Source organism: Hippopotamus amphibius, chromosome 16, assembly GCF_030028045.1.
Source record: "Hippopotamus amphibius kiboko isolate mHipAmp2 chromosome 16, mHipAmp2.hap2, whole genome shotgun sequence".
NCBI lineage: Eukaryota > Metazoa > Chordata > Mammalia > Artiodactyla > Hippopotamidae > Hippopotamus > Hippopotamus amphibius.
This window is the reverse complement of record NC_080201.1, coordinates 632,696-656,371: the sequence shown is the minus strand read 5'-3', so window position 1 is coordinate 656,371 and position 23,676 is coordinate 632,696. Positions and strand designations below refer to the sequence as shown.

Sequence of the window (23,676 nt, the reverse complement as noted above, 5' to 3'; positions counted from 1 at the left end):
AGCCCTCTGTTCTCTGCCCTGCCTGCACCCCCGTCGGTGTGGCCAGGCCCGCCCCCCCGGACCTCACAGGTCCTCACCGTGGCCCGAGGCCCAGTTTGACCTCAGGAGCTCGGGGTTCTGGCGGGGCAGCCTGGCTCGGCCGATAAGGTGCCGCTTGGTGGAGGCCGTGCCCCCGAGCCCGCTGGGCCGGCGAGCGGAGGGACCACGGCGCCGCCTCCCCGGCCTTCCCTGGAGCCGCACTGCCCTCTGCTGGCGCCGCCCGGCGTGGCCGGACCCTGCATCCCCTGTGTCAGGGCTGCTGGCCAGGAAGGGGCCCCGGCCCCAGCAGCTGGGGGCCTGGAGCTCAGGGGCAGCCCTGGGGGAAGCTGGGACAGAGCCCGCCACCCCGGGGCCTCCAGCATGGCTCCCAGGTCCTCGGGGCCGCAGGGCTGGTGGGCGCTGCCCCCACCTCCAGCTTCTCTCTTCTCTGCTGTCTGTCTGTCTGTCCATCCCTATTTTTGAGCACCCGAGACTTTAGAAACGTGGTTTGAGAATGACCGTTCAGGGTGTGTCTGAGGGGCTCCGGAGCTGGCAAGACGCCCAGACCTGACGCTGCCGCCCAGACCTGCGCCGTCAGGGGAGGCCCCGCCGGGCTGAGCCGTGGCCGCCAGAGGGCGCGCGCGGCCTGGACCTGGGCAGTGACGCCCTGCGCTCCCCACGCTCCGGCCCGCCCTGCCGCCCCTCTGACCCTGGGACCCCTCTAAGGGACAGGAAGCCCTCTGCGGGGCCCCACCGCTGCGTCCAGGCCATGGGGGCCAGGCGGGGTTCAGGACCCTTCCGGATCTGCCCCAACGTTTGCCCGGCTCCGCGGGGGAGCCCCCTTCATGCTGCTTGGCGTCTGCTGGTGCCTGAGTCCCTGGGGACTGGTGTCTCAGAGCCTGGAGGGAGCCTGGCACAGGGGAGCTGTGGGGGGGGGAGGGGAGGTCAGGGAGTGCCTGCCCCCACCCAGCCTCTCTCCCCACCTCTAGGCTGGACAGGGCACGGGCCCTGCAGCCGGTTGCAGGCTCCTGGCCAGGCCCCACTGGTACTGGCTGTGTCACCTTGGCCTCCGGGTCCTTGCCTGGGAAAATGGGGCCCCGGAGGGCCGGGCCACGTGTGGGGTGGGATCAGTGCCCTTGAGGGTTGTTAGCTGCGGCTGTCCACTGGGCGCCTCCACCTGGATGACGCCAGGCACCCAGTTCACATCCACGAGCGGCTGCGTTCACCTGGCCGTCCCCTTGACGCATGGACGTGTGCACCACGGGAGCCCCGAGCGGGCGGGCTGGGCTGCGGGCACGCGCTGATGCCCGTGAGCCCAGCGAGCAAATGCCCACTGGACGCCAGCCGTGCGGCCCGTTACACACCCGCCACACCGCCAGGACAGTTACTGCAAGCTTAGCGCTGAAACGCCACAACTTCGCGATCTCGCTGCTGCTTCAGGTCAGGCATCTGAGGGCGCTCGGCTGAGACGTCCATCCTGGTCACGTGGGGCGAAGGCGCCCTGTCAGCTGGGCCGGCTCTCGCCTGCAGCGCAGGGGACGCGTGCTTCAGGCTCACCCAGGTCCTCGGCAGAGTCGCCCCTCTGGGCTCCTCGAATCTCTCCGGGTTCCCCTCCTGCTGCGTTTCTCTGGCTCCAGCTGACCGTTTAAGGGCTCCTGTGAATAGAGAGACGGGTCCAGACGACGCAGGACCCTCTCCCCACCTCGGGGCCCCTCTGTCGAGGAACGCGACGTCTCCACAGTTCGGGAGGCCGTCTCTGCAGTGCCTGCCCGGCGCCGCGTCCTCACCGGCACACAGAGAGCGGCCCCCGCTGCACAGGGCTGTGGGGGCTACACGCCCGGCCCTCAGGGTGGGGCTTGTATTGGTGTGCAGTTTTACATAAACCTGCACACTTTTACACATAATAATTTTTATGACTCTGTAGCTACGGTATTATTCTAATGTAATGACCTTACTTTTCTGAAGTTATAACAGCTTCACTTTTCTGCTGAAAGCCTCAGTGCCCACCTTTTATCAAGAGAAAGTTGGTGGATGAACCTCCACGGTTGGACCCCCACCTCCCACAGCCCCTACACCCCCTCCCTCGCCCAACACTCTCCACCCGCCCATCCTATCCCCCCCCGCGCCCCCCACCCCCACCCCTGGAGCTGCTGCCCTCCTCCCAGGTCACAGGTGCCCAACTGTGTCCCACCAGGGACAGGGGAGGCTGCCCAGGGAGGCGTGGTCATGGCCCCACAGGGCTGGGAGGGGAGACCTCAGGCCCCGCCCACTCACGCAGGACAGAGGGAGGGTCCGCTGGTGGTGAAGGCTGAACCTTGGGGTCGTCAGAAGGGCTGCAGAGCTGGGAAGCAGAGGGGGCGCCCAGAGGGTCAGTTGCCCCACGTCCGCCAGGGAAAAGGGCCCTCAGGGAGGAGCCAGTCCGTAGGGAAGGAAAGCCAACTGGCCCTTACAGCCTGGGGTGGACCAGTGCCGGAGGGGACCTCGGAGTTCAGACACAGGAGGGCAGTGGGGAGGACTTCCTGCGCAGGGCCCAGAGCTCCTGGACCCCAGGCGTCTGCGTCCCCAGCCCCGGGCTGCCCTGGCACAGGATCAGGGGGCCCTGGGGGGTCCTCACCAGCCTGGGGACCACAGCCCTCCCCCAGCAGCCCCTCCCATGCCCAGACCCAGTTTACCCTCCCCCTTGGAGCCCTCCCACACCCGGGGACTTGTTGAGGGGGAGACAGGTGGCTGAGAGGAGGGATGGACTGGCAGGAGGAGAGGGTGTCTCAGGTTAGCCAGGGTGCTCCGGGCACTCAGCGCCCCCCTCCGCCGCCCCCTTCTGCCTCACCTGCTGCTTGTTCCAGAGGCAGACACCCAAAATCATTCACCCGGGTTTGGGGTCCCTGACCTCAGAGGCAGGACAGAGGCCTCCAAGAGCTGCTCAGCCGCAGGGCCTCAGAGCCTACAGATGGACGGGGCTCCCGCCCTCCACCCCCACACCGGAGCAGTGAGTGCCAGGGACACAGTCACTGCCGGAGCCCCGGCCCCCACCCCACCCCCGGCAGCCTGGCCTCCTTCCAAGCAGGCCAAGGGCACAGATGGTGTCGCACCTGCTCGGCTGCCCCGCAGTCTGGAGAGGAGCGCAGAGGCCCCCATGCCTGCTCCCGCCGCGGAGAAGACGGGCTCTCGCACAGGACACTCCCCACTCCCCTGCCCAGAAGACATCAGAGGTTCGCAGGGCACCCCCTTGCTCCCCGCCCTCTCCCGGTTCTGAGCCACAGGCTGCCCAGGAGTGCATGGGCTTGGAGGGGAGAGAGAGCCTCTCCTTCCACCAGGTGGGTACCAGGCAAGTAACTGCCAGATTCAGGAGGAAGGAAGGGGCGGGCAGGGCTGGGCACGGGGCCAGGGCTGGGCATGTCCTTCCCGAGTGATAGCCCTGGGGGCCAGCAGCCGACAGCCTGCCCTGGGGGGGGCGCCACCCCAGAGCGGGAGACACATGGCACATGTGATCCCAGCCCTGGCCTTGGGGAGAGCCCGACGCCAGGCTGGTGCAAGGGCCCTGAGGCAGGAGCGTGCCTGGTGCTCAGAATGAATGAGGGCAGCCACCCTGGTCCCCAGTCCAGCGCCCCCACCCCTGCTTTTCCGACAGGGTTCGCTCTGTCCAGCGCCTGACGCTCGAGCCGCGCGTCCAGCCTGAGACCAAACCTGACCCGCTCTCCGCCCTGGGACACGTGCTGTCACTCAGTCCCAGGCCCCGCCCCGCACACGTGCTCTCGCTCAGCCCCAGGCCCGCCCGCCCAGCCCACGTGCTGTCACTCAGTCCCAGGCCCCGCCCAGCCGCTCACCCCCCCGCACACGTGCTGTCACTCATCCCCAGGCCCCGCCCCGCCCACGTGCTGGCACTCAGCCCAGGCCCCGCCCCGCACACGTCCTGTCACTCAGCCCACGCCCCGCCCAGGCCCCGCCCCTCACACATGGTGGCACTCAGCCCCCGAGGCCCCGCCCCGCACACGTCCTGTCACTCAGCCCCCGCCCCGCCCCGGCCCCGCCCCGCCCCCGCGCACATGTGGCGGCTCCCCCGCCCCGCCCGCCCCGCGCACTTGTGCTGTCACTCAGCCGGGTCCCGTCCCAGCACAAGGCGCCGCTGCCCGCGCCGGACACTCGGGCTGCCGTCCGCCGCCGGCCCATGGACGCCACGCTCCTGCTCGCCCTCGGGCTGCTGGCCCAGGTAAGGCGCGGGGGTCGCGGCCCCGGCGCTGAGCCGCGTCGTGGAGAGGCGCGTCCCGGCCTCCGGGAGCCCCGGCCCTGGCCGCCCGCGGGGGCCCGGGGGCTGCGGGCCGGGAAGGTTCCGGGCGGGGCGGCCCCGGCCGGGGTGCGCTGGGGCCCGGGTCGGGGAGTGTGACCGCCCCCGCCGGCCCGGACGGGGAGCCCAGCTCGGGGACGGCCGGGGGAGCGCCCCTCGGCCCTGCGGGGGCCTGGGGGTGTTCAGGCTTGCGGAGACAGGGCAGGGCGGCAGGAGCACCCCCGCTGGGAAACCCCGGAGGCCGGGTCCCGTAGGGACCCCCTGTGAGTTGGCAGGTGACCCTCCTCGGTCTAGTCCGAGCGCCCAGGCGTCTGACGGGTCCCGCCCTCCGGGAACCCCTCTCCGTGGGGAGTCCTATGCCCAGGCCCACAGCCACCACCCCCCGCACTTCCTGCCTGCCCCCCGCCCGGGTCCCCCTCGTGGGCGCCCGATGGGTGGAGGGAAGCGCAGGCCGCCCCAGCCCCCACATGGGCACCCCTGGGTGGGACCACGGCCTCGCGGCCCTTGGCTGCTGGGCAGGCCGGAGGCGCGCCCCAGGAGGGGAGCGTGTGGCCTCGGGGTCCCCGGTGGGGGCTGGGGGCCGGGAGGTCGCCCTCAGGGCTCTCAGACGTGAGCGGTGACCGCACAGGAGCTCGTCCCGCGCCCACGCATCGTCCCTGGCGGTTGCGCCTGCAGACCCTCCGGGCAGCGGTGGGTGCTGCTGAGCCCCTCCCATTCCCACAGACCCCCCGGCTCCGGCTCCCCAGCTCAGGTTTCACCCCTGCCAGCTGGCCCCTCCAACGGCTGGCCCCTGGGGCCCCACGGCTCCAGCCACTCCCCACCCCTGCATTTGGGCCTTCACGGACCCCCACGGAGACGGTGCCGGCCGCTCCCCACGGCCACGTCCAGCTGGCTCAGCCAGGCCGCAGCCACCCCCGCCCAGCACAGCCTGGCTGTCCGTGACCTGCGCCCCTCAGCCCCTGCTGGGAGCCCACCTGGTGTGGCGGGCTCTCCGCACCCCCCACAGGGCCTGGAGGCCCCCCGGTGCTCCAGAAGGCTCCAGTCTCCAGCGCCCCCTCCTCACTCGCTGCAGGAACAGCACGGGGCCCCTGCCCCTGCGTCAGGTGGCGTGTTCTCGGAGGCCCACTCCTCTGGGTTTGGGGGTGTCATCCTTTGACCAGGCCCGGGGTGGGGGGGGGACTCTGCTGTGGGGGAGGGGAGTAGGTCTCTCTCAGACTCCTCTCCCCTCCCCCAGGGTGGAGCAGAATGCACCCCCTCCCAGACAGCTGGGGACCGCGGGATTCTGGTGGGGGTGGGGGACCAGCCAACCGGCCTGGCCGCTCCCGTGCCTGCACTCAGCACGGCTCACATTAGCGCTGGGTGAGGGGGGTCAGGACCTTGTCCGGCCCGCCCCCACCCGCTCAGCTTTCAGCCTTTTGTCCCCTCCTGTCCAGTCACAGGGGTCCTACAGCTGCTTCCCGGACACATCTTCCTCCACGCCCAGGAGTCCCCATCAGCGCGGTCCCCGGTGGGCCCCGGGGGTGCGGGCCTGAGGCCCAGGCTGCGCACACGCCCATCGCCCGCGTGGTGCCTTGGAGGAGGCTCCCCCCACCCCTGCTTGGGTCCCCTGAAATCTCAGCCGGGGGCTTCGCGTGGGTCTCTTCAGAACGGGCCTCTGCGGTCCCTCCCCTGTGCCCGGGGCGTCCCCCGTCCCCTGGGACCCCGCCTGGGGGTGGGCGTGGGCGGGCAGCCCAGATGCTTCAGGGGCCCCGAGCCTGCGTGCAGCTGCGGGCAGCCGCGTGGCTGACCTTGTACTTGTGTGCAGGGAGGCCCCTCCGGCATCGCTTCTGGGCCTGGGTCCCTCAGATTCTAGGAACCAGGCGGGAGGCCTGGAGCCTGGGGGAACAGGAGTGGGGTGTGCTTGGGCTGGGGGAGAGGCCCCACGCGCTTCCCAGGCCGGAGCCCCTTCCCCACCCCCGGGCTGGAATCCAGGCCCCCCCGTTCCTGGACGGCCCGGCAGGCCTCGGGCACGCCAGGAATGGACCCAGCTGTCCGCCTGGCCTGAGAGGCCCCTGCGGTTCTCCCCTGAGTCCCCCTCCAGCTGTTGCCGCCTTCAGAGGAGGGACAGGGATGGTGAGGCCACGGGACAGCTGTTTCCTCCGGCCCCACACCCCCTCCCTCCCGGGCGGGCGCCATGCTCCCGGGGTCCTGGCCACCTTGAGGGGACAGCACCCTGCACCCGGCTTCCCTCCGTGGCCCCGGCTCCTGTCACGCTGGTGTGGGGCTGACTCCCCTGACTGTCCTGGGGGAGACCGTGTGTGTCTGCTGTGGGGGCCGTCCTGTTCCAGGACTTTCTCGTTGCTCCGGAGGTCTTCACAGTTCGTAAAGCCCCCAGGAGCGTGGCTGAGGCTCCCTCCCAGAGGCCACGTGGCTCAGCAGACACCCAGAGCCCCTTCCCCAGCCCGTGTGGTCTCCGAGTTGTGTAAGCTTTGCCCAATTGCACCTGGCAGAGAGACAGAAAACGCTCGCTCACGCTTCAGGCCACCAACACGCACGTGGGTCCCCTGCCCGCCACTCACAGGGGCCCCTGGAGGCCGCGGGGCCCGGGGCTGAAGCAGGCCCTCCTCCCAGGCCCCGGCCACCTGGTCACCAGCATCTCTACCCAGGGCAGTCGAGCGCCCAGCTGTCTCCCAGGCTCCTGGGAGACGGGGCCGTGTCTCATTCCAAGCCCCTTGGGGGCTGGTGGGGCGACGCGGAGAGCTCTGCAGGCGGCCCCCAGCCCGCCAGGCAGGACGGACCCCCGCGGGGGGCGAGGGCGGCTGGCAGCCCCTCCAGGGCTCCGGCACTTCATTGCTCCGGAACAGTGGATGGTGGGGTGCAGCCACCACGGCCCAGTGCACCCCGCGTGCAGAGTCTCCAAGGGGTGGGGGGAGCCAGCTCAGGGCTGTGTGACCCTCAAGTCTGTCTCTCAGCCCTGTGCCTGCCTGGGTTCCCACATGTTCCCAGGGGTCACCTGGGGGCGGCAAGACCCCCTGGGGGTTCTGACTCAGTAGGTCTGGGGTAAGCCGGCCCCGGTCGGTTCCGATGACCAGTGAAGCCTGGAAGCCCCGGCCTGTGCCGACGTAGCCCAGCGCCACTGCGGGGCCTGGTGGGGCGCACGCCGGCACAGGTCCCCGGGGTTGGGAACCGCCCTGCGGCCGGAGAGGCATCCACGAGGAAGCTCCTGGGGAGGAGGTGGCCAGCTGCTCCCAGGCTCAGGGCCTGGCCTGCGGGGACCTGCAGCTGGACCGTGTCCCCTGCCGCGGCCCTCGCCTGGGTCTGGGGTGGGTGAGGCCGTTCCTGCCCCTGCAGTGCGTTTGCAGGGTGCTCGCTGCACAGCCTGACCCCACGAGCTCGGGACCAGACGGAGACTCTTACTCGGCAGCCGTTGGGCTGGGGGCCCAGCGAGCGGGCAGTGGGCCTGGCATCTCTCGGGCTCCCAGGCTGTTCTCTCAGGCTCTTGGCTAAGGGCGCGGCCGAGGGTGAGCGTGGGGGTGCCGCCGGGCGTCCGCTGGGGGAAGAGGGTCCCTGACGCGGGTGGCTCTGTGTGGCGCGGGGACGGTGAGGGTGACGGCGTCCGTGAGTAACGTCCACGGCTCTGTCCCCGTGGCTTCGTGCCCGCTCCGACGCCCCGTGGTTCCCAGGCGGTGCCGGGCCTTCCCCGCGTCTTCTGGGAGGGGGGCGGGAGGACAAAGGACAGACGGAGACGCATCCCGAGAGCCGGAGTCGGCCCGCCGCCCCGCCCCCGCGGCCTCTGATCTGGGCGGGGGACCCCTGCCAAGGCCCGGTGGCTTCTGCTGACCTCATGACCTTGGGCCGTGGAGCATCTGCGACCCAGGACTCGCAGACACGCCCTTTGCCAAGCGGGTGGGCGTCCTGGAGTGCCAGCAAAGCCGCGGGGGGGCAGGGGGCAGCCGCGGCTTGGTGGGGGGCTGCAGGGGTGTAGGGGCCGGCCCAGGTGTGGACAGGGCAGGGTGCGTCCCCCAGTGTCCCTCCAGGAGCCTGAGGTCAAGGAGCACCTACAGGCTGTCCCCCACTCCCTCCCCAGCCCCAGGTCTCCCCAACACTGAGGTCAGGGCAGCACCCCTGTGTCGCTGGGTGTCACAGAAACGCCCCACGCGACGGAGGCTGGGATGCGGGTGGCCCTGTGGCTTCCAGCTCGGCTGCCCCCCGAGGGCTGAGGGGCTGGGGGGGGAGGGGAGGGGGGGCCGGGGGGACGAGGGAGCTGCTGCCCCGAGATGCCCAGGAAACAGACGCCATCCCCCCACTCGCCGAGCCTGTGACCGAGGCCTGCAGGTCCCCCTTGGCGGGAGCCCCCCGCTGGCCTGTGCTGGGCTGTCTTGGTGAGAAGCCAGGTGCCCGGGAGGCTTGGAGGCGGCGCTGCCATCTGTCGGGCCTGGGGAGCCGCCTGGCCCTTCCTCCGCGCCGCGTTTGCTGCTCCCCGGACCCCAGGCCCCCGGCGCTTCCGGTGGGGCGGCAGGACGAGGACTGGGAAGTGCGGAGGTGGCCTGGGCCCCCCGGGGAGGCCGGGTTTAGTTTGGATATTACGGCGGTTCTGTCAGCCAAGCGCGCGAGGAGGCCCCGGGTGGGCAGAACAGAGAGGCTGCGTGGGGGGGCGCAGCCAGAGGCCGCCCAGGACAGCAGCCTCCTGGCCGGGGGGCGCCTCCTCTCTGCCCTGCCCCCCAAGCCCCCTGCTCACCCGTCATGTCGCCGCCTTCCCTGAGGCCACCGGCCCAGGCCAGGTCCCTCCACTGACTGACGGGGAGAGGGAGGAAAACCTTAGCAGAAGTCGGGGGAAGAGGCAGCCGGGGGTGGGTCCAGGGGTCAAGGAGGGGAAGGGTGTGCGAGCAGGAAGGGAGCCCCTGGCGCAGGGCGCAGGGCCCAGGGCCGGTCCTGGAGCTCAGAGGGCCGGGCAGCGCCGGGCAGGAGCCCCCCGCCCTGCCTGGGGTCTGGAGGGGGCTGGGCAGGAGGCGGCTGCAGAGGCCGGGGGCGGGGGGGTGGGTGGGTCGGCCGCCGTGGGCAGCGCGTTGCTTGCGTGCGCCCAGCCAAGCCAGCTGGGCCCCAGCGGCGCCCCTGCCCGCACCCTGGGCCCTGACAGCCCTTCTCCAAGTCCAGCCAGGCTCTGTGCCCCGCCAGGGGCACCCGCCTCAGCCCCGCTCACGACTCGGGAAGCACAGGGGGCCCCCAGCACCTCCACGCCCGGCCCGCCGCACCGCCGGAGCCCGCGCTCAGGCCAGCCGCGGCGCTCGGGGAGCGGGGCCCGGAGGGCACCTGTTTAAACCAGGGCCGTCCCAGGGAGCCGGCCGCTGCCAGCTCTGCCCCCAGCCCCGCAGCCGGGTTCCTTCTCCGGGCCTCAGTGTCCCTGTCTGAGCAGTGCAGTGGGGCGAGCTGACCGTAGGTCTGGGGACCACGGGCGCCCTGTCCCCCGCCAGGCTCCTCGCGGAGCCCCGTTCTGAGCCCAGAGCGCGGGGCCGGGTGGGGCGGGTGCCCGTCCCCGCCCCCGCCTGTGGGGTGGCGCGGCGGCGGCACGGCTGCCCCGCAGCCCTCCTGCCTCTGCAGCCGCACGGGGCCCGGGCGCGGGGCTTCGGGGACGTCGTGCACAGGGCGCCCCCCGTCCCCTGGGCGTGGGGCGCGGGAGAGAGGGTCCCGCGTTCCAGGGGCTGCACGGTTGGCCTGAAGGTCGCGGCTGCTTCCACGCTTCTGGGAGGAAAGCAGCACAGGGTGGGGGCTGGGCACCGCTCGGGGTGGGGGCGACCCGGGTGGCGCGGAGAGCCCGGGAGGCTCCGGCTGCCCCGTCCTCCTGGCTGCGCGAGCCCCGCCCCCCGACCCCGGAGGCAGAGGAAGCGGGGCTGCCCGCGCACCCCGACCCGGGGGGGAGCAAAGCAGCCCTGCGACGGCAGCCCCACCGCCTGGCTCCCGTGCGGACCCCCTGCCTGTGAGCAGCGGCCCCGGGTGCCGCAGGGGTAGGCGCTCTGCCCCCAGGCGGCACCCCCTCCTGGCCTGTGTGGACAGACGCGTTGGCCTGGTCGACCGCGGCCCGGCCTCAGGGATTCCGACCACGAGGAGGCCTGGGGTGGCTGCGTGGCCCCTCCCACCGTCCCCGGCCTGCCCGCCGGAGCCCCCCACCCCCGTGCCTCACCTCTGGCAGAGCAGCAGGAAGGGGGGCGGGATGGCCCCAGAGTGCCCGCCTCTCCTGCTGCCCCCACCCCGCGTCCACGTTCTTCCCCCACAGAGGGTCCTGGGGTGAGGGTGGGGGGTGGCCGGCCCAGCCCCGCTGTCCTGCCTCATCAGCCCCCTCCCTGCCTCAGGCTCCCAGGAGTCAGGCCGCCTTCTGGCCCCCTGAGCACCCCATGCCCCCCAAGTCCTGGCGCCCCCGGCTCCTCTGGCCGCACAGCCGGGGGCCTGGTGACCAGGGAGGGGTGTCCCCGCCCTGGCGGGGGAGCTCTGGGTGCCACTGTCCCGGTGACGTCGGTCTTCCTTTGCTGCAGAGCCTGTGCCCGGCCGCGGGCGTGCCTGGGTTGAGGCGGCCCCGCACGCTGTACCCCTGGCGCCGGGCCCCCGCGCTGGGCCGCGTGCGCAGAGCCTGGGTCATCCCTCCCATCAGCGTGTCCGAGAACCACAAGCGCCTGCCCTTTCTCCTGGTGCAGGTGAGGGGCCGAGGGGGGCCCCGACGCCGTGGGCTTTAGGGTGGGGGCACCCTGGGGCCGCGGACTGGGCGACCCCATCCCAGCTGGGGGAGGGGCAGAGGGCCGCCGAGAGGGGGACCCCGCCCCTGGGGGCGCCTCCCAGCCCGTTTCCTGCCCCGCAGATCAAGTCGGACAAGCAGCAGCTGGGCAGTGTCCTCTACAGCATCCAGGGGCCCGGCGTGGACGAGGAGCCCCGGGGCGTCTTCTCCATAGACACGTTCACAGGGAAGGTGTCCCTGAACGCCGTGCTGGACCGCGAGAAGACAGACCGCTTCAGGGTGGGCCCCGCCTCTCCCCGTGGGGGCCGCAGTCACGCCTCAGCCGGCAAAACCCAGCGTCCTTAATTGGGGGGCAGGGCAGGATTTGGGACGTTGCCTGCCCGTGGCAGCAGGTGTTCAGGACCACAGGCCCACCTGGCAGACGCGAGAGCAGACGGAGGGCTGGGTGAGCACGGGGCGGTGGAGAGGCGCCTGGCGCTGCCTGAGTCCCCGCAGACAGGTCATCAGCCCCGCGTGGCCTCCCTAACGCGTCGTTCCAGCCTGCACCAGGGAGCGGGCTTCAACCTCTGCCTCTGGTGCCCTGAGTCTTCCTCAGGCTTTGAGAACCAGGTCTTGGTTCCCTTACACAGACAGTTAGAGGGCGTTTCCCCTGGAAGGTGCTTGAAGTCCATTCTCCAAAGGGACAGGAGGTGGCTTAAGTGAAAATGTCAGGTGTGGAGAGGAAACTTCAAAAGCATCCCAAACAGTTTACAGGAAGAGGGAGCGAGACCGGGTGTGCTAGGGAGAGCATCCGTTCAGTCACACTGGAAACATAGCTGTGAGCTTCCTGGTGGCCAAGGCGAGAGGGGAAGCGTGGTGGCCGCCTTGCCCGGGGGGACGCAGGCTCCCCTTGGGGGACGTCCCACCTGCCCAGCACTGCCCCGACCCTGCGCTGCTTCTCACCTGTTTGCAGCAGGACACAAAGTCTGCACTTCTGCTCCTGTTGCCCTTGTGGGGGCCGCAGTGCCAGCCCCTGCTCTCTGCTTGACCAGCTCAGGGCCTTTGCTCTGGACCTGGGGGGGTCCACCCTGGAGGAGCCCACGGACCTGGAGATCGTGGTTGTGGACCAGAATGACAACCGGCCGGTCTTCACGCAGGAGGTGTTCACTGGCCGGGTGCTGGAGGGCGCCGTCCCAGGTGAGCTGGGCGGGTTCCCAGCGGGGGAGGGAGCGTCTCGATGGGCACTGGCTAGGTCACAAGTCCAGGATTTCCCTTCAGCGAGAACTTCAGAGCTCCTCAGAGTCTAAAAATGTATGAATGGTCTCCAGAATGGAGGAAATTTCCACAAGTCACCTCGAGTCGCTCCCTGTTGCAGCATAAACAGCAACCCCCAGATCTTCCAGGGTGCAGAGAGGATTCCTGGGGGCAGACCTCTGGTGGCTTCTGTTGCTCTCCCCTCCCCACCCTTCCCTTCCTCTCCCTCCCCCCCTTTCTTCTAAATAGAGGTGACATTCACATAACAAAATAAACCCTTTTTTTTTTTTTAGTTTTTGGCTGCATTGGGTCTTCGTTGCTGTGCATGGACTTTCTCTAGTTGCGCTGAGCTGGGGCTTCTCTTGCTGCGGAGCACGGGCTCTAGGCCCTTGGGCTTCAGTCGTTGTGGTGCACGGGCTTAGGTGCTCCGTGGCACGTGGGATCTTCCCGGACCAGGGCTCGGACCCGTGGCCCCCACATTGGCAGGTGGGCTCTTACCCACTGCGCCACCAGGGAAGCCCCCAATGAACCGTTCTGAAATGAACAATTCGGTGGCAGTTAGCACATTCACAGCGTCGTGCGTCCAACACCTCAGTCTCCTTCCAAATCATCTTCATCCCCCGAGAGGAGAGCCCTGCCTGTTATCGGTCCCTGCCGCTCCCTGCTTGCTAATTCTGCACTTTGAGGGCCCCCGCCCCTCTGTCCCTCATGCGTCCTCACAGGGCGGACTCGCTGGCCTGATTCTGTTCCAGGCGGGACAGACATTCCAGACAGCGGTCTGCTGCGTCCCCTCCCCACCCGGCTCCCAGGGGCGCTGGTCACATCGCAGGCTGGTTGCAGACCCGGGGCCTTCAGAGCACACGGCCCAGTAACTTAGTGTAACTTCAGGTCAGGAGGGTGACGCGGACGCGTGGTAACGTCGCACCTGCCGGCCTGTTCCGCTTCCGCCGCCCAGGCAAGCCTTCTACAGCGAAGGAGACCCCTCCTCCGCGCACAGCCCCCGCCTCCCGCGGAGCCACACCTGTCCCCGCCTGCCGTCCGCCTGGCCTGCGGGGCCGTCCTCACGCCGGCCGTGGTGGCTTCAGTCCTGTTGGAGAAAAGCCCCCGTGTCCAGCTGGCTGTAGATGTGGTTCTGTTGGCTGTCTGGTCATCGCGGGTGGATTCTTCCCCGCTTGCTCTGTGTGTAAGGGAGCAGGGGAGGTGGGGGGCGGCCCGGCCTCTGCTGCCGCTTGAGCCCAGCTTCTTGGGGTCTCTCTGCGTTGCTGCCGCCGCCGCAGCACAGGCCTGCACGCAGGGGGGCCCCTCGCAGGGCGACGACCCTTGTGTGGTACCTGGCAGGGCTCCTGGTGTACCTGGGGGCGGTGGTCTCAGTCGCAGGGGGTCCCTGTGCCCCCGAGCCCCAGGGGTGGGGCTCCTTCAGGGTCCCCGCTCCTCCGCCGAAGGCCGAGCCCCGTCGCTGCAGCTCAGCAGCCCCGTCCTCACCCTGTGGCTGGGGACCACCCACGGGCTTCCCCACACCTGGGCCACCTTGCGGCCTGAGCCGAGGGGTCGTCCCGGGTTTCCGCCCGCCCCGCCTCCCCTGGGAGCACTCCGTGGCCGGGCGGGAAAGGGCACGGGTGCCCAGGGACCGCCCGCAGCTGCGCCAACCTCGGCCCCTCTTCCTGCTCCCGCGGGGCCGCTGCACCGGCTCTAGCGGGGGAGCCCCGGAGTGTGCCCCTCCTGGGGTCACGCACAGCCTGGACTCTGGGCTGCCGGGTCGCGCATGCCTCACCGTCTGACGGGCTCACACAGGTGTGACCTTGGGGACGCCCCTGGCGCGCGCCGTGGGGGCAGAACTGGCGCCCCCCACCTGCTCGTGCGGCCCTGTTGGGGACGGTTCCTCTGCCACGAGGTCTTCATGACACTGAGTTTTGTTTTGCAGAGTTTTATTGTGGCAAAGGACATATAACAAAATTTACCCCCTGGACCGTTTTCAAGTGTACGGTTCAGAGGTTTCAGTCCATTCACATCGTTGTGCAGCCACCGCCACCGTCTGTAGACCTGCCTCATTTTCCCAGACTGGAGCTCTGACCCATTACACGCTCACTCCCCGTTGCCCCCCCAGCTCCCGGCACCCGCCATCTACTTTGTGTCTCTGTGACTTGACTGCGTGTGGGTAGAATCGTGCGGTGCTTGTCTGTCTGTGTCCGCCTTATCTCCCTGAGCATCGTGTCCTCAGGGCCCGGGAGGGGAGCGGCCTGTGTCTCTACCGGCTTCCTTTTTAAGGCTGAGCAACACTGCCCTGGATGCTATACCACGTTTCACTCACCTGTTTACTCTTTGGTGGACACTTGGGTTGCGTTCTCATTTTAGCCGTTGTGAATGGTGCTGTGATGCACGGGGGGGCACAGGTGTGTCTTTGGGACCCTGCTTTCAGTTCCTTTGGGTGTGTACCCAGACGTGGGACTGCTAGGTCATTTTTTAAAATTAATTAATGTATGTGCTTATTGGCTGTGTTGGGTCTTCATTGCTGCACAGGGGCTTTCTCTAATTGCGGCGAGCCGGGGCTACTCTTCTTTGTGGTGCGTGGGCTCCTCTTTGTGGTCGCTTCTCTTGTTGTGGAGCACGGGCTCTGGGCTTCAGTAGTAGTGGCGCATGGGCTCAACAATTGTGGCTCACAGACTCTAGAGCACAGGCTCAGTCGTTGTGGCGCACGGGCTTAGCTGCTCCGTGGCATGTGGGATCTTCCCGGACCAGGGCCCGAACCCATGTCCCCTGTGTCGGCAGGTGGATTCTTCACCATTGTGCCACCCGGGAAGCCCTTGTCCTGTTTTCATCTAAGAGTGTTAAGGTTTTAGGTTGTGTGCTCAGGTTTGGCCCGTTTTGGGGAGAGTTTTGTGTGCGGTGTTAAATAATTCCGGGTGCAGCTCCCTCGTTCCGCGTGTGGACGTGCAGCCTCCCGGCACCGTTGTTGAGGAGACTGCGCTCTCCACGCTGACAGGTCCTGGCGTCCTGTGTAAGATCGCCCGCTGTGGGTGTGAGGTTTATTCTTGGGCTCTCTATTCTGTTCCATTGGTCTGTGTGTCTGTCTTGAGGGCAGGTACACACGATTACTGTACCTTTGGAGACAGTTTTGAAATCAGGAAGGGTGTCCTCCAGCTTTGTTCTTTTTCAGGACTCTTTTAGCTATTCAGGGTCCCTCGAGGTTATATAGGAATTTTAGAATGATTTTTCTATTTACGTAAAGAAAATATCCTTGGGACTTTGACAGGGATTGCGTTGCATCTGTAGCTTGCCCTGGGTGGTACTGACGTGGTAGCAACACGTCTTCCGTGAACACGGGCTGTCCGTTTATTTGCATGTTCTCTAATTGCTTTCACGGACGTTTTGTAGTTTTCACTGTGAAAGTCTCTCACCTGCCTGGTCGTGACACTGCTGTCCTGAGGTTTTTAGGCAGCTGCTGTGCAGAGTGTCTCTGAGCGGGTCTGTGTGGCTGGAGGCCCCGGGAGGCACGCGTGTCCCGCTCCCGGAGACGCCGACTTTGGGCCCGTGGCTGTGGGGGTGTCCGCCGGCTTCTCCACTGCGAGCTTTCTACTTTTCCCTTGTAATTAATAGGTGTCTTGCGGGGGGTCCTTTGAGAGCGTGCACGTACCCTGCTGGCTGCTCACACTGCCACCCGCCGGCGCCGGCCCCGCCGCTGGCTGTGTCGCGGCCGCGCTCTGATTCCGCGGGCTTTCTGTTTCCTCCGGCTTTCTGTCACGTCGCAGCGCGTTCAGTCCCCCTGTGTGTGAATGTCTGTGTGTATGTGATACCCACCAGGGTTCTTGGCCTCCTTAGTCAGTAGAAGTTGATCGGGGGCCAGACAGGAAATTCAGGCGAGGCTTTATTGGAGCCCTGCTGCAGCAGGAGGGAGAGAACAGGCACCAGGTTCCCTTGCTGCTCCCCGGGGTGGGGGGGGAGGCGAGCTGGTTCCTTACACGGGGTGAGGGTGGGGGTGTCCAGGGCTGCAGCTGGAGAGGTGGCTCAGGTGGGCTGCCCCCGCCTCTGGTGGTGGGAGTGCAGGGGGCCTGCACAGGGCCCTGCTTTTGCCCTTCAGGAGTGGCAGTTGGGCTTTTTGGTCTCTTTGTATCTCATTGTCCAGAATTTGCCCCAGCTTGGCACGCACGCAGTTATGTTTAGTCCCTCTTAGTTTCTTTGTATTTTGTTGCTGGAGGGGTCACGTGCGCAGGTGCCAGCACTGCAGCAGATTGTCCCGTCCCGGGTCCGTGCGCATTTGCTCATGTGTGTCCGTCGGCCTTTAAGGAGTCTTGTTTTATTCAGCGGGTTGTGGTTTTTTGCGCCATTATTTTGAAGCTCAAATCATCCCAGATACGGCCAATCGGAAACTCATCCAACTGGCCCAGGTCCTTTCAGCAGCCGGAGCTGGAAGTAAGCTTGCGTGTACACGGGCACGTGTGTGCTCGCTCAGCCATGTTTACATGTCTCTCTACCTTCGGCACAAGCCACGAGTCCTCTCTGGCACCTCCATTTTTTTTAAATTAATTAATTAATTAATTTTATTGGCTGTGTTGGGTCTTCGTTGCTGCACGTGGGCTTTCTCTAGTTGCAGTGAGCGGGGACTCCTCTTCATTGTGGTGTGCGGGCTACTCATTGCGGTGGCCTCTCTTGTTGCAGAGCACAGGCTCTAGGCATGTGGGCTTCCGTAGTTGCAGCACATGGGCTCAATAGTTGTGGCTCACAGGCTCTAGAGCGCAGGCTCAATAGTTTTGGCGCACGGGCTTGGTTGCTCCGCGGCATGTGGGATCTTCCTGGGGCAGGGATCGAACCTGTGTCCCCTGCACTGGCAGGCGGATTCTTACCCAGTGCACCACCAGGGAAGTCCTGGCGCCTCCAATTCTGATCCAGCTCCGCAGCGTCCCTTCTGGGTCCCCTTCCCCGATGGCAAGAAGCTGGGCTCCTGTCACCACAGGAGTCGGCCCGCTGGCTCAGCCATGGAGAGCATGACAGGTGCTTTCAGAAGTGCCCGCCTGCACCCCGGTGACAGGGTGCCTCTCCGAAGCGTCCTCTTTGGCTTTAGCCTGGGGTCCAGCATCGTGCCAGGAGTTACCTGGCTGGTAACGCACCTTCTAAGGCTGGGCCGTGGCTGGGCCACTGCTCGTCAGACACCAGCCTGACGCTCAGCTGACTCGCCAGGGCCCAGGAAGGGCTGGGAGAGCCCAGTCACAGGTGGGGTCAGCTCCCCAGATGGCCCGAGGCCGGCCCGCTTCACTGGGCTGAGTACACCTGAGCTGGGGTGTGTGGGGGTCAGGCCTGAATCGCTGCAGAAAACAGGTCGGCACGGGTGCTGAGGTGCCTGCAGGGCCCCTGCGCAGCCCCTCCCCTGAGCTTTGGGGCCGTGTCTGCTCCAGGGAGCGGGTGCGGCCCTGGGCACCCCTTCGCTCGGAGACGGCCGCACCCTCTGCCTCCCCGGGGCTGGGCCCCCAGCGGGCTCGCCTGGCCTGTCTCGGGGCCCGTGGGAGACAGGGTCAGCCGTGTGCACCGGACACCCCGCCTCCTTCCCACAAGCAGCCCCAGCGCTGGGACATTCACGTGTGTGCAGGCTGACTGGGGGCCGGGACCGGGCTCCGTGGGCTGCAGGGGGGTGGGAGCCCACGTGCCCTGGAGCTGGGGGCGGGCACCCATGGGTGTCACCCCACACGTCCCTGCCCCTCCCAGGCACCTACGTGACCAGGGCGGAGGCCACGGATGCGGACGACCCGGAGACGGACAACGCGGCGCTGCGGTACTCCATCCTGGAGCAGGGCGGCCCCCAGCTCTTCAGCATCGACCCGCACACGGGGGAGATCCGCACGGTGCAAGTGGGCCTGGACCGTGAGGTGAGGCCGCGCGGCGGCGCCCCCGCGGCCGGGCAGGGCAGCCCCGGACAGGGGCCTGAGCGCCGCGGCCACTCTCCGTGGCCCTGGGTTAGGGCAGACCTGCCCCATGGGTGTGGTGCGTTTGGTTCCAAAGACGGTGGGAGGGGCCCTCGGCATGTTTCCTGCGGAGCAGTCGGGATCCTTGGCCGGGGGCGGGGGGGGCCATCCAAGGGGCCCTCGCCTCTTGGCCCCAGTGACCACGCGGGCCGTGGAGAAATGGTCACCCTCCGGCCTTCTTCTGCGGGGCCCCCGCTCCCCTCGCGGCCGGGCTTCTGCGTGGCATCACCTCCAAGAAGCCCTCCTTGGTTTCCCCAAGGCCACTCACTGCACTGGATGCTGTCTGTCCCCTCTCTCAGCAGCTGCGCCCGGCTCCCCAGGGCAGGGACCCCACACCCCGTGCGCAGCAGGCGCCCCATGAGTGCTTACCCAACGCGGCCACTACCCTCTTGCCCACTCCCAGGCTGGGGCAGGGGCTGGGGTCGACAGTGGTACTGTCAGACCCTGAGAGGCCAGGCCGCCGGTTTTGCCCCAGAGCTTGGGAGCAGGGCAGGTGCTGGAGCCTCCTGGGGGCGGCCCGCCAGCCCCGTCCCGCACCCCACCTGGGTCTCCTGACCCCGTGTCACCATGCCCCCCAGGCGGTCGCCGTGTACAATCTGACCCTGCAGGTGGCCGACATGTCTGGAGACGGCCTCACCGCCACCGCCTGGGCCATCGTCACGCTGGAGGATGTCAATGACAACGCCCCCGCGTTCACCAGGGACCAGGTGCTGTCGCCGTCCTCACCTCCGCTGGCCGCTGCTCGGGGCTGACCTCCCCGCCCTTCCCGGGGCTCCTGGCGGGTGGGAGGCTGGGTGCCCAGAGGAGGCGTCCTGCGTGGATCCCGCAGGACCCCCGGCCAGAGGCCAGCACGGGGGCTGTGAGCATGTCGGGAGCTGGAGGGCCCTGGGGGGAGGCCACTGAGACCCTGGGGTGGGACCTGTCCCCAAGCCCTCCTGGGTGCGAGGGAGCGGTTGCCCTGCTCTCTGGGGAAGACGTGCCTGGCACATGGGTGAGCCTGGGAGGGGGCTCCCAGAGCCCCGACTCCCCATGGGCCGGCAGCGGGAGGGTGAGCCCCCGGGGGACCTCTCCCGTCGCCTGTCCATGGGTAACAGTGCCGGCTTCCCGCAGTTCTTCATGGAGGCCGCAGAGGCCGTCAGCGGAGTGGACGTAGGGCGGCTTGAGGTGGAGGACCGGGACCTGCCTGGCTCCCCTAACTGGGCGGCCAAGTTCACCATCCTGGAGGGTGACCCTGACGGGCAGTTCGCCGTCCGCACCGACCCTAGGACCAACGAGGGCGTGCTGTCCTTGGTGAAGGTGAGCTGAGAGGGTGCCTCTCCTCACACCCTGGGACCCTGTTTGGACCCTCTGTGCATCCTGAGGAGGGAGCCAAGGGGACCAGGAGAGCTGGGACTGCGGGCTCCGCCCACGATGCCCAGAGGGGTGGGGCTGGAAGGAGGGGCCGCCCTGCGTGTTGTTTCCAGTGTTTTGCCACTTAATGCACGTGCTCGACGTGCACAGTACAGACCTCATGTGTCGGCCAACCTGAGACCAGAGACAAAACCTGCAGGAGACACGTGCACACACGTGCACACACAGGTGCAGAGAGGGGGATGTAGCTGTCAACACAGGAAGAGCTTTATTGCCCGAGACTGGCTCGCACTGGCCGGCCGTCGTGAGGGCAGCTGGCGAGTCCGGAGTCTGCGGGGCTGCGACAGGCTGCCGAGTCCGGAGCTGAGGCTGCGTCTGGAGGCAGGATCCCTTCCTCCCCGGGGGAAGCCTCAGCTTTGCCCTCAGAGACTCTCACCCGCAGATGAGACCCACCCAGGTTCTCCCGCAGCATCGTCTTTATTTAAAGTCAGCTGGTGGTACAGGTCACTTCAACCACATCCCCCAGATGGCTTCTTAGCAAGGCTCAGATGAGTGCCTACTTGAGTCACTGAGGGGGGTGCCCAGCCAGGGGATGGGAAACTGGCCTCACAACACCCGACAAATTCGTTTGGGTGATGAGTATTTGTCATTTTTACATTATTCTCTGTGCCTTTTTGTCTTGCATGATTTTCATTTTTCCAAGGCTAAAAGCAGAAGGAAAGAAGGGGCTGTCAGGACAGACCAGGAGAGGCCTCTCCAGCCTGCGGCTGCCTCCGGGTTCCCTGTGTGTGGGGGGTGTCTGGGGTCCTGACCGGCTGCCGCCCTGCTCCCCCCCCACAGCCCCTGGACTACGAGAGGCGGGAGCAGTACCACCTCCGAGTGGCGGTGCAGAACGAGGCCCCCCTGCAGGCCGCCACCCCCAGGGCCGAGCGGGGCCAGGCCAGGGTCAGCGTGCAGGTGCGGGACATCAACGAAGCGCCCGTGTTCCAGGAGAACCCGCTGCGGACCAGCCTGGCCGAGGGGGCGGCCCCAGGGACCCCCGTGGCCACCTTCTCTGCCCGAGATCCCGACACGCAGCAGCTGCAGAGGCTCAGGTGGGCGCCCCCGGGTGAGCGGGGGGAGCTCACATCCCCACTCCTCTTCCTCCTCCCAGCCAGGGCAGGAGCTCCGCTGAGGGTACTCAGCCCTGCTCCCTGAGGGTTCCCACCAGGGCCCTCGTCAGAGGTGGAGGGCTCATCTGTGTGTGTCACGGAGAGCCCGGGGCTCTCAACTACCACGTGTGTGTGTGTGTGTTCACGTGACCTCGTCCTGTAGGCAGGGCTGGGCTCCGGCGGGTGCACCCTGACAGGCCGGTCTGTGCGGGCCAGCCTCTGAGCATCCGGCCCTGCCCACTCTGGGGAGCCATTGCTCCCTGGGGACTGGCTGTTACTGTCTCGGATTTCACCCACTGCCCTGGCCGTGTGTCTGTGTCTGTCTCCATGGGGCCCACCATCGCATCCTGGCTGTCACTTAGTGGCCACGGGGCCCTGGGCAGCTCACCTGCCCTCTTCGAGCCTTGGTTTCCTTTAGGGCTGTGGGATGTCTGTTCTTAAAGGTGTGTGTGTGTGTGCGCGCGCGCGCATCTGCATGTGACCACACCTCTGGGGGTCCTGCTCAGATTCAGGCCCGCCCTGTGCCCTCCCCCGCTCCTCGCCAACAGCTACTCCAAGGACTATGACCCTGAAGACTGGCTGCAGGTGGACGGGGCCACTGGCCGGGTGCAGACCCAGCGCGTGCTCAGCCCTGCCTCCCCCTTCCTCAAGGACGGCTGGTACAGGGCTATCGTCCTGGCCCGAGATGATGGTGAGCCAGGCTGGGGCCCCTGCTGCTGCCCAAGGGCTGGGAGCCAGGCGCTCCACGGAGCAGACGTATGGGGGGATGTGGGCTCTGAGGGGCAAGGCACCCACCAGGCCTCTTCTGCCTGCAGCCTCCCCGCCCAGCACGGCCACCGGGACCCTGTCCATTGAGATCCTGGAGGTCAATGACCACGCCCCTGAGCTGTCCCCGCCGTGGGGCAGCCTGTGCAGCACACCAGACCAGGGCTCAGGCCTTCTCTTGGGGGCCACGGATGAGGACCTGCCCCCCCACGGGGCCCCCTTCCACTTCCAGCTGAGCCCCAGGGTCCCAGAGCTGGCCCGGAACTGGAGCCTCAGCCAGGTTAACGGTGAGCTCCCCCCACGCCCCTGGGGGTCCAGAGCCGGGGGAGGTCCCGGCCGGTTCCCACCTCAGTGCATCCTCGGGCTCGCATAGATTAGTTACATTTGCAGGGGACAAATGGGGAAACTGAGGCCTAGCATCTCAGGATCCCCGCCCAGCGGGCCGCTGCCCAGAGCGCAGGCGCGGAGGGGCGCGGCCGCCCCGGCCCCGCTGACCGCGAGCGCCCTCCGCAGTGAGCCACGCGCGCCTGCGGCCGAGGCTCCAGGTGCAGGAGGGGCTGCACCGCCTCAGCCTGCTGCTGCAGGACTCCGGACAGCCGCCCCAGCAGCGCGAGCAGCCCCTGAACGTGACCGTGTGCCGCTGCGGCCAGGACGGCGCCTGCCTGCCGGGGGCCGCCGCGCTGCGCACGGGCGGTGCGGGCATCAGCCTGGGCGCCCTGCTCATCGTGCTGGCCAGCGTCATCCTGCTGCTCTGTGAGTGCGCGCGCCCGCAGACCCCTGCCCCGGGACCGCGCCCCCTGGAGGCCCCGCCCCACGCCCCGCCCCTCCTCAACTTCCGCCCCGCCCCCGCCCAGTGCTAGCCCTGCTGGTGGCCCTCCTGGCGCGCTTCCGGCAGCACTCGTGGGACAAGAGGCTCCTGCCCGGGCTGCCGGACGACCTTCGGGACAACATTCTCAACTACGATGAGCAGGGCGGCGGGGAGGAGGACCAGGTGAGGGGGCGCAGGCGGCTTACGAGCGCGGGGGGCCCCCGCTGGCTGGCGGCCTCCCGACCCAGACGCGCTCTGTGCGCCCGCAGGAGGCCTACGACATGGACCAGCTGCGCCACCCGGCAGAGCTGGCGGCCCTGGGCGCGCCCCTAGGACGGCCGCCGCTGCGCAGAGACGCCCCGTTCGGCCGAATGCGCCCCCAGGCCCCCCGCACGCTGCCCACCTGCCCCTCCGACATCGCTGACTTCATCAACGAGGTGGGTGCCCCCAGGGGCGCCTCCTACCCCGCTCCCCCCCGCACCACACGCCTGAGGCCTCGCCCTGGGGCCGGACACAGGGGTGGCGGTTCTTGTGGAAGCAGGGAGAGCCACCCAGAGAGGACCTGGCCTCTGATCTGCCTTCTGGGGCCGGGGCTGCTCGGGGAACCCTCGGCCTCCACTTAGGCCTCCTCTGTGGCCTCCTCTCCTGCTGCTGGGCCTCGGCCCAGACGGTGGAGGAGGACGCCCGGCTGGCAGTGCTGGCCCTGAGCCCCAGGCCTCTCCACAGGGCTTGGAGGCTGCGGACAGCGACCCCAGCGTCCCGCCCTACGACACGGCCCTCATCTACGACTACGAGGGGGACGGCTCCGTGGCGGGGACGCTGAGCTCCATCCTGTCCAGCCTGGGCGACGAGGACCAGGACTACAGCTGCCTCCGGGACTGGGGGCCCCGCTTTGCCAGGCTGGCCGACTTGTACGGGCCCCCGTGAGGGCCAGGGAAGGGGCTTTCTGATGGGGACCTGCACCTGCCCTGTTGAGGGCATGACCTCCTGGACACAGAGAGCAGACCACAGGGGCCTCAGCGGACATGCTGGACTTGGCTGTGTGGCTGGGAACCTTCCTCAGGCAAGAACCACCACTCCTCTGTCCAGCGCCACCTGCGCTGAGGTGGACAGAGGGCACCAGGCCCCACCCCAGGGCCTTGGTCAGCCTGGTTTCCCCCGGGGAAGTCAGGGTGCAGAGCCTGGAGTGGAGTGACTGGAAGGAGGCGCCCCTCCTGCCCCGTCAGTGGCCCCCTTGGGGTCGGGGGCCTTTTCCCAGCTCTGCCTCCCCCCACACGGACCTCATCTCTGTATGAGAGGAAGCTGCCTTCGGGCAAACGTGAATTAAAAAACGTGCTCATGTCTCCAACACGTTGTTGGCACAACGACCTGCAGGGCCTCCTTCCACCTCAGTCCCAGCAGAGCTGCAGCAGTGG

General features: G+C 68.0%; 1 protein-coding gene across 1 annotated transcript; it reads left to right on the top strand.

Moving 5' to 3' along the window:
- The first annotated feature begins 4,137 nt into the window (after positions 1-4,137).
- CDH15 (cadherin 15) lies at positions 4,138-23,591 on the top strand. Its single transcript, XM_057712738.1, has 14 exons — positions 4,138-4,225; positions 10,807-10,965; positions 11,127-11,282; positions 12,035-12,179; positions 17,931-18,091; positions 18,766-18,894; positions 19,298-19,483; positions 20,378-20,631; positions 21,237-21,379; positions 21,504-21,740; positions 21,967-22,206; positions 22,308-22,444; positions 22,531-22,698; positions 22,988-23,591. Exons 1-14 carry the CDS (start codon positions 4,184-4,186, stop codon positions 23,186-23,188), a joined length of 2,358 nt encoding a protein of 785 aa, XP_057568721.1. The 5' UTR covers positions 4,138-4,183; the 3' UTR covers positions 23,189-23,591.
- The last annotated feature ends 85 nt before the right edge of the window (positions 23,592-23,676 follow it).

Coding starts and splice junctions, on each gene's coding strand:
- CDH15 (XM_057712738.1), top strand. CDS start 4,184: ATGGACGCCACGCTCCTGCTCGCCCTCGGGCTGCTGGCCCAG. Junction 18,895..19,297: donor CCGCGTTCACCAGGGACCAG/GTGCTGTCGCCG, acceptor GGCTTCCCGCAG/TTCTTCATGGAGGCCGCAGA. Junction 22,207..22,307: donor CAGCGTCATCCTGCTGCTCT/GTGAGTGCGCGC, acceptor GCCCCCGCCCAG/TGCTAGCCCTGCTGGTGGCC.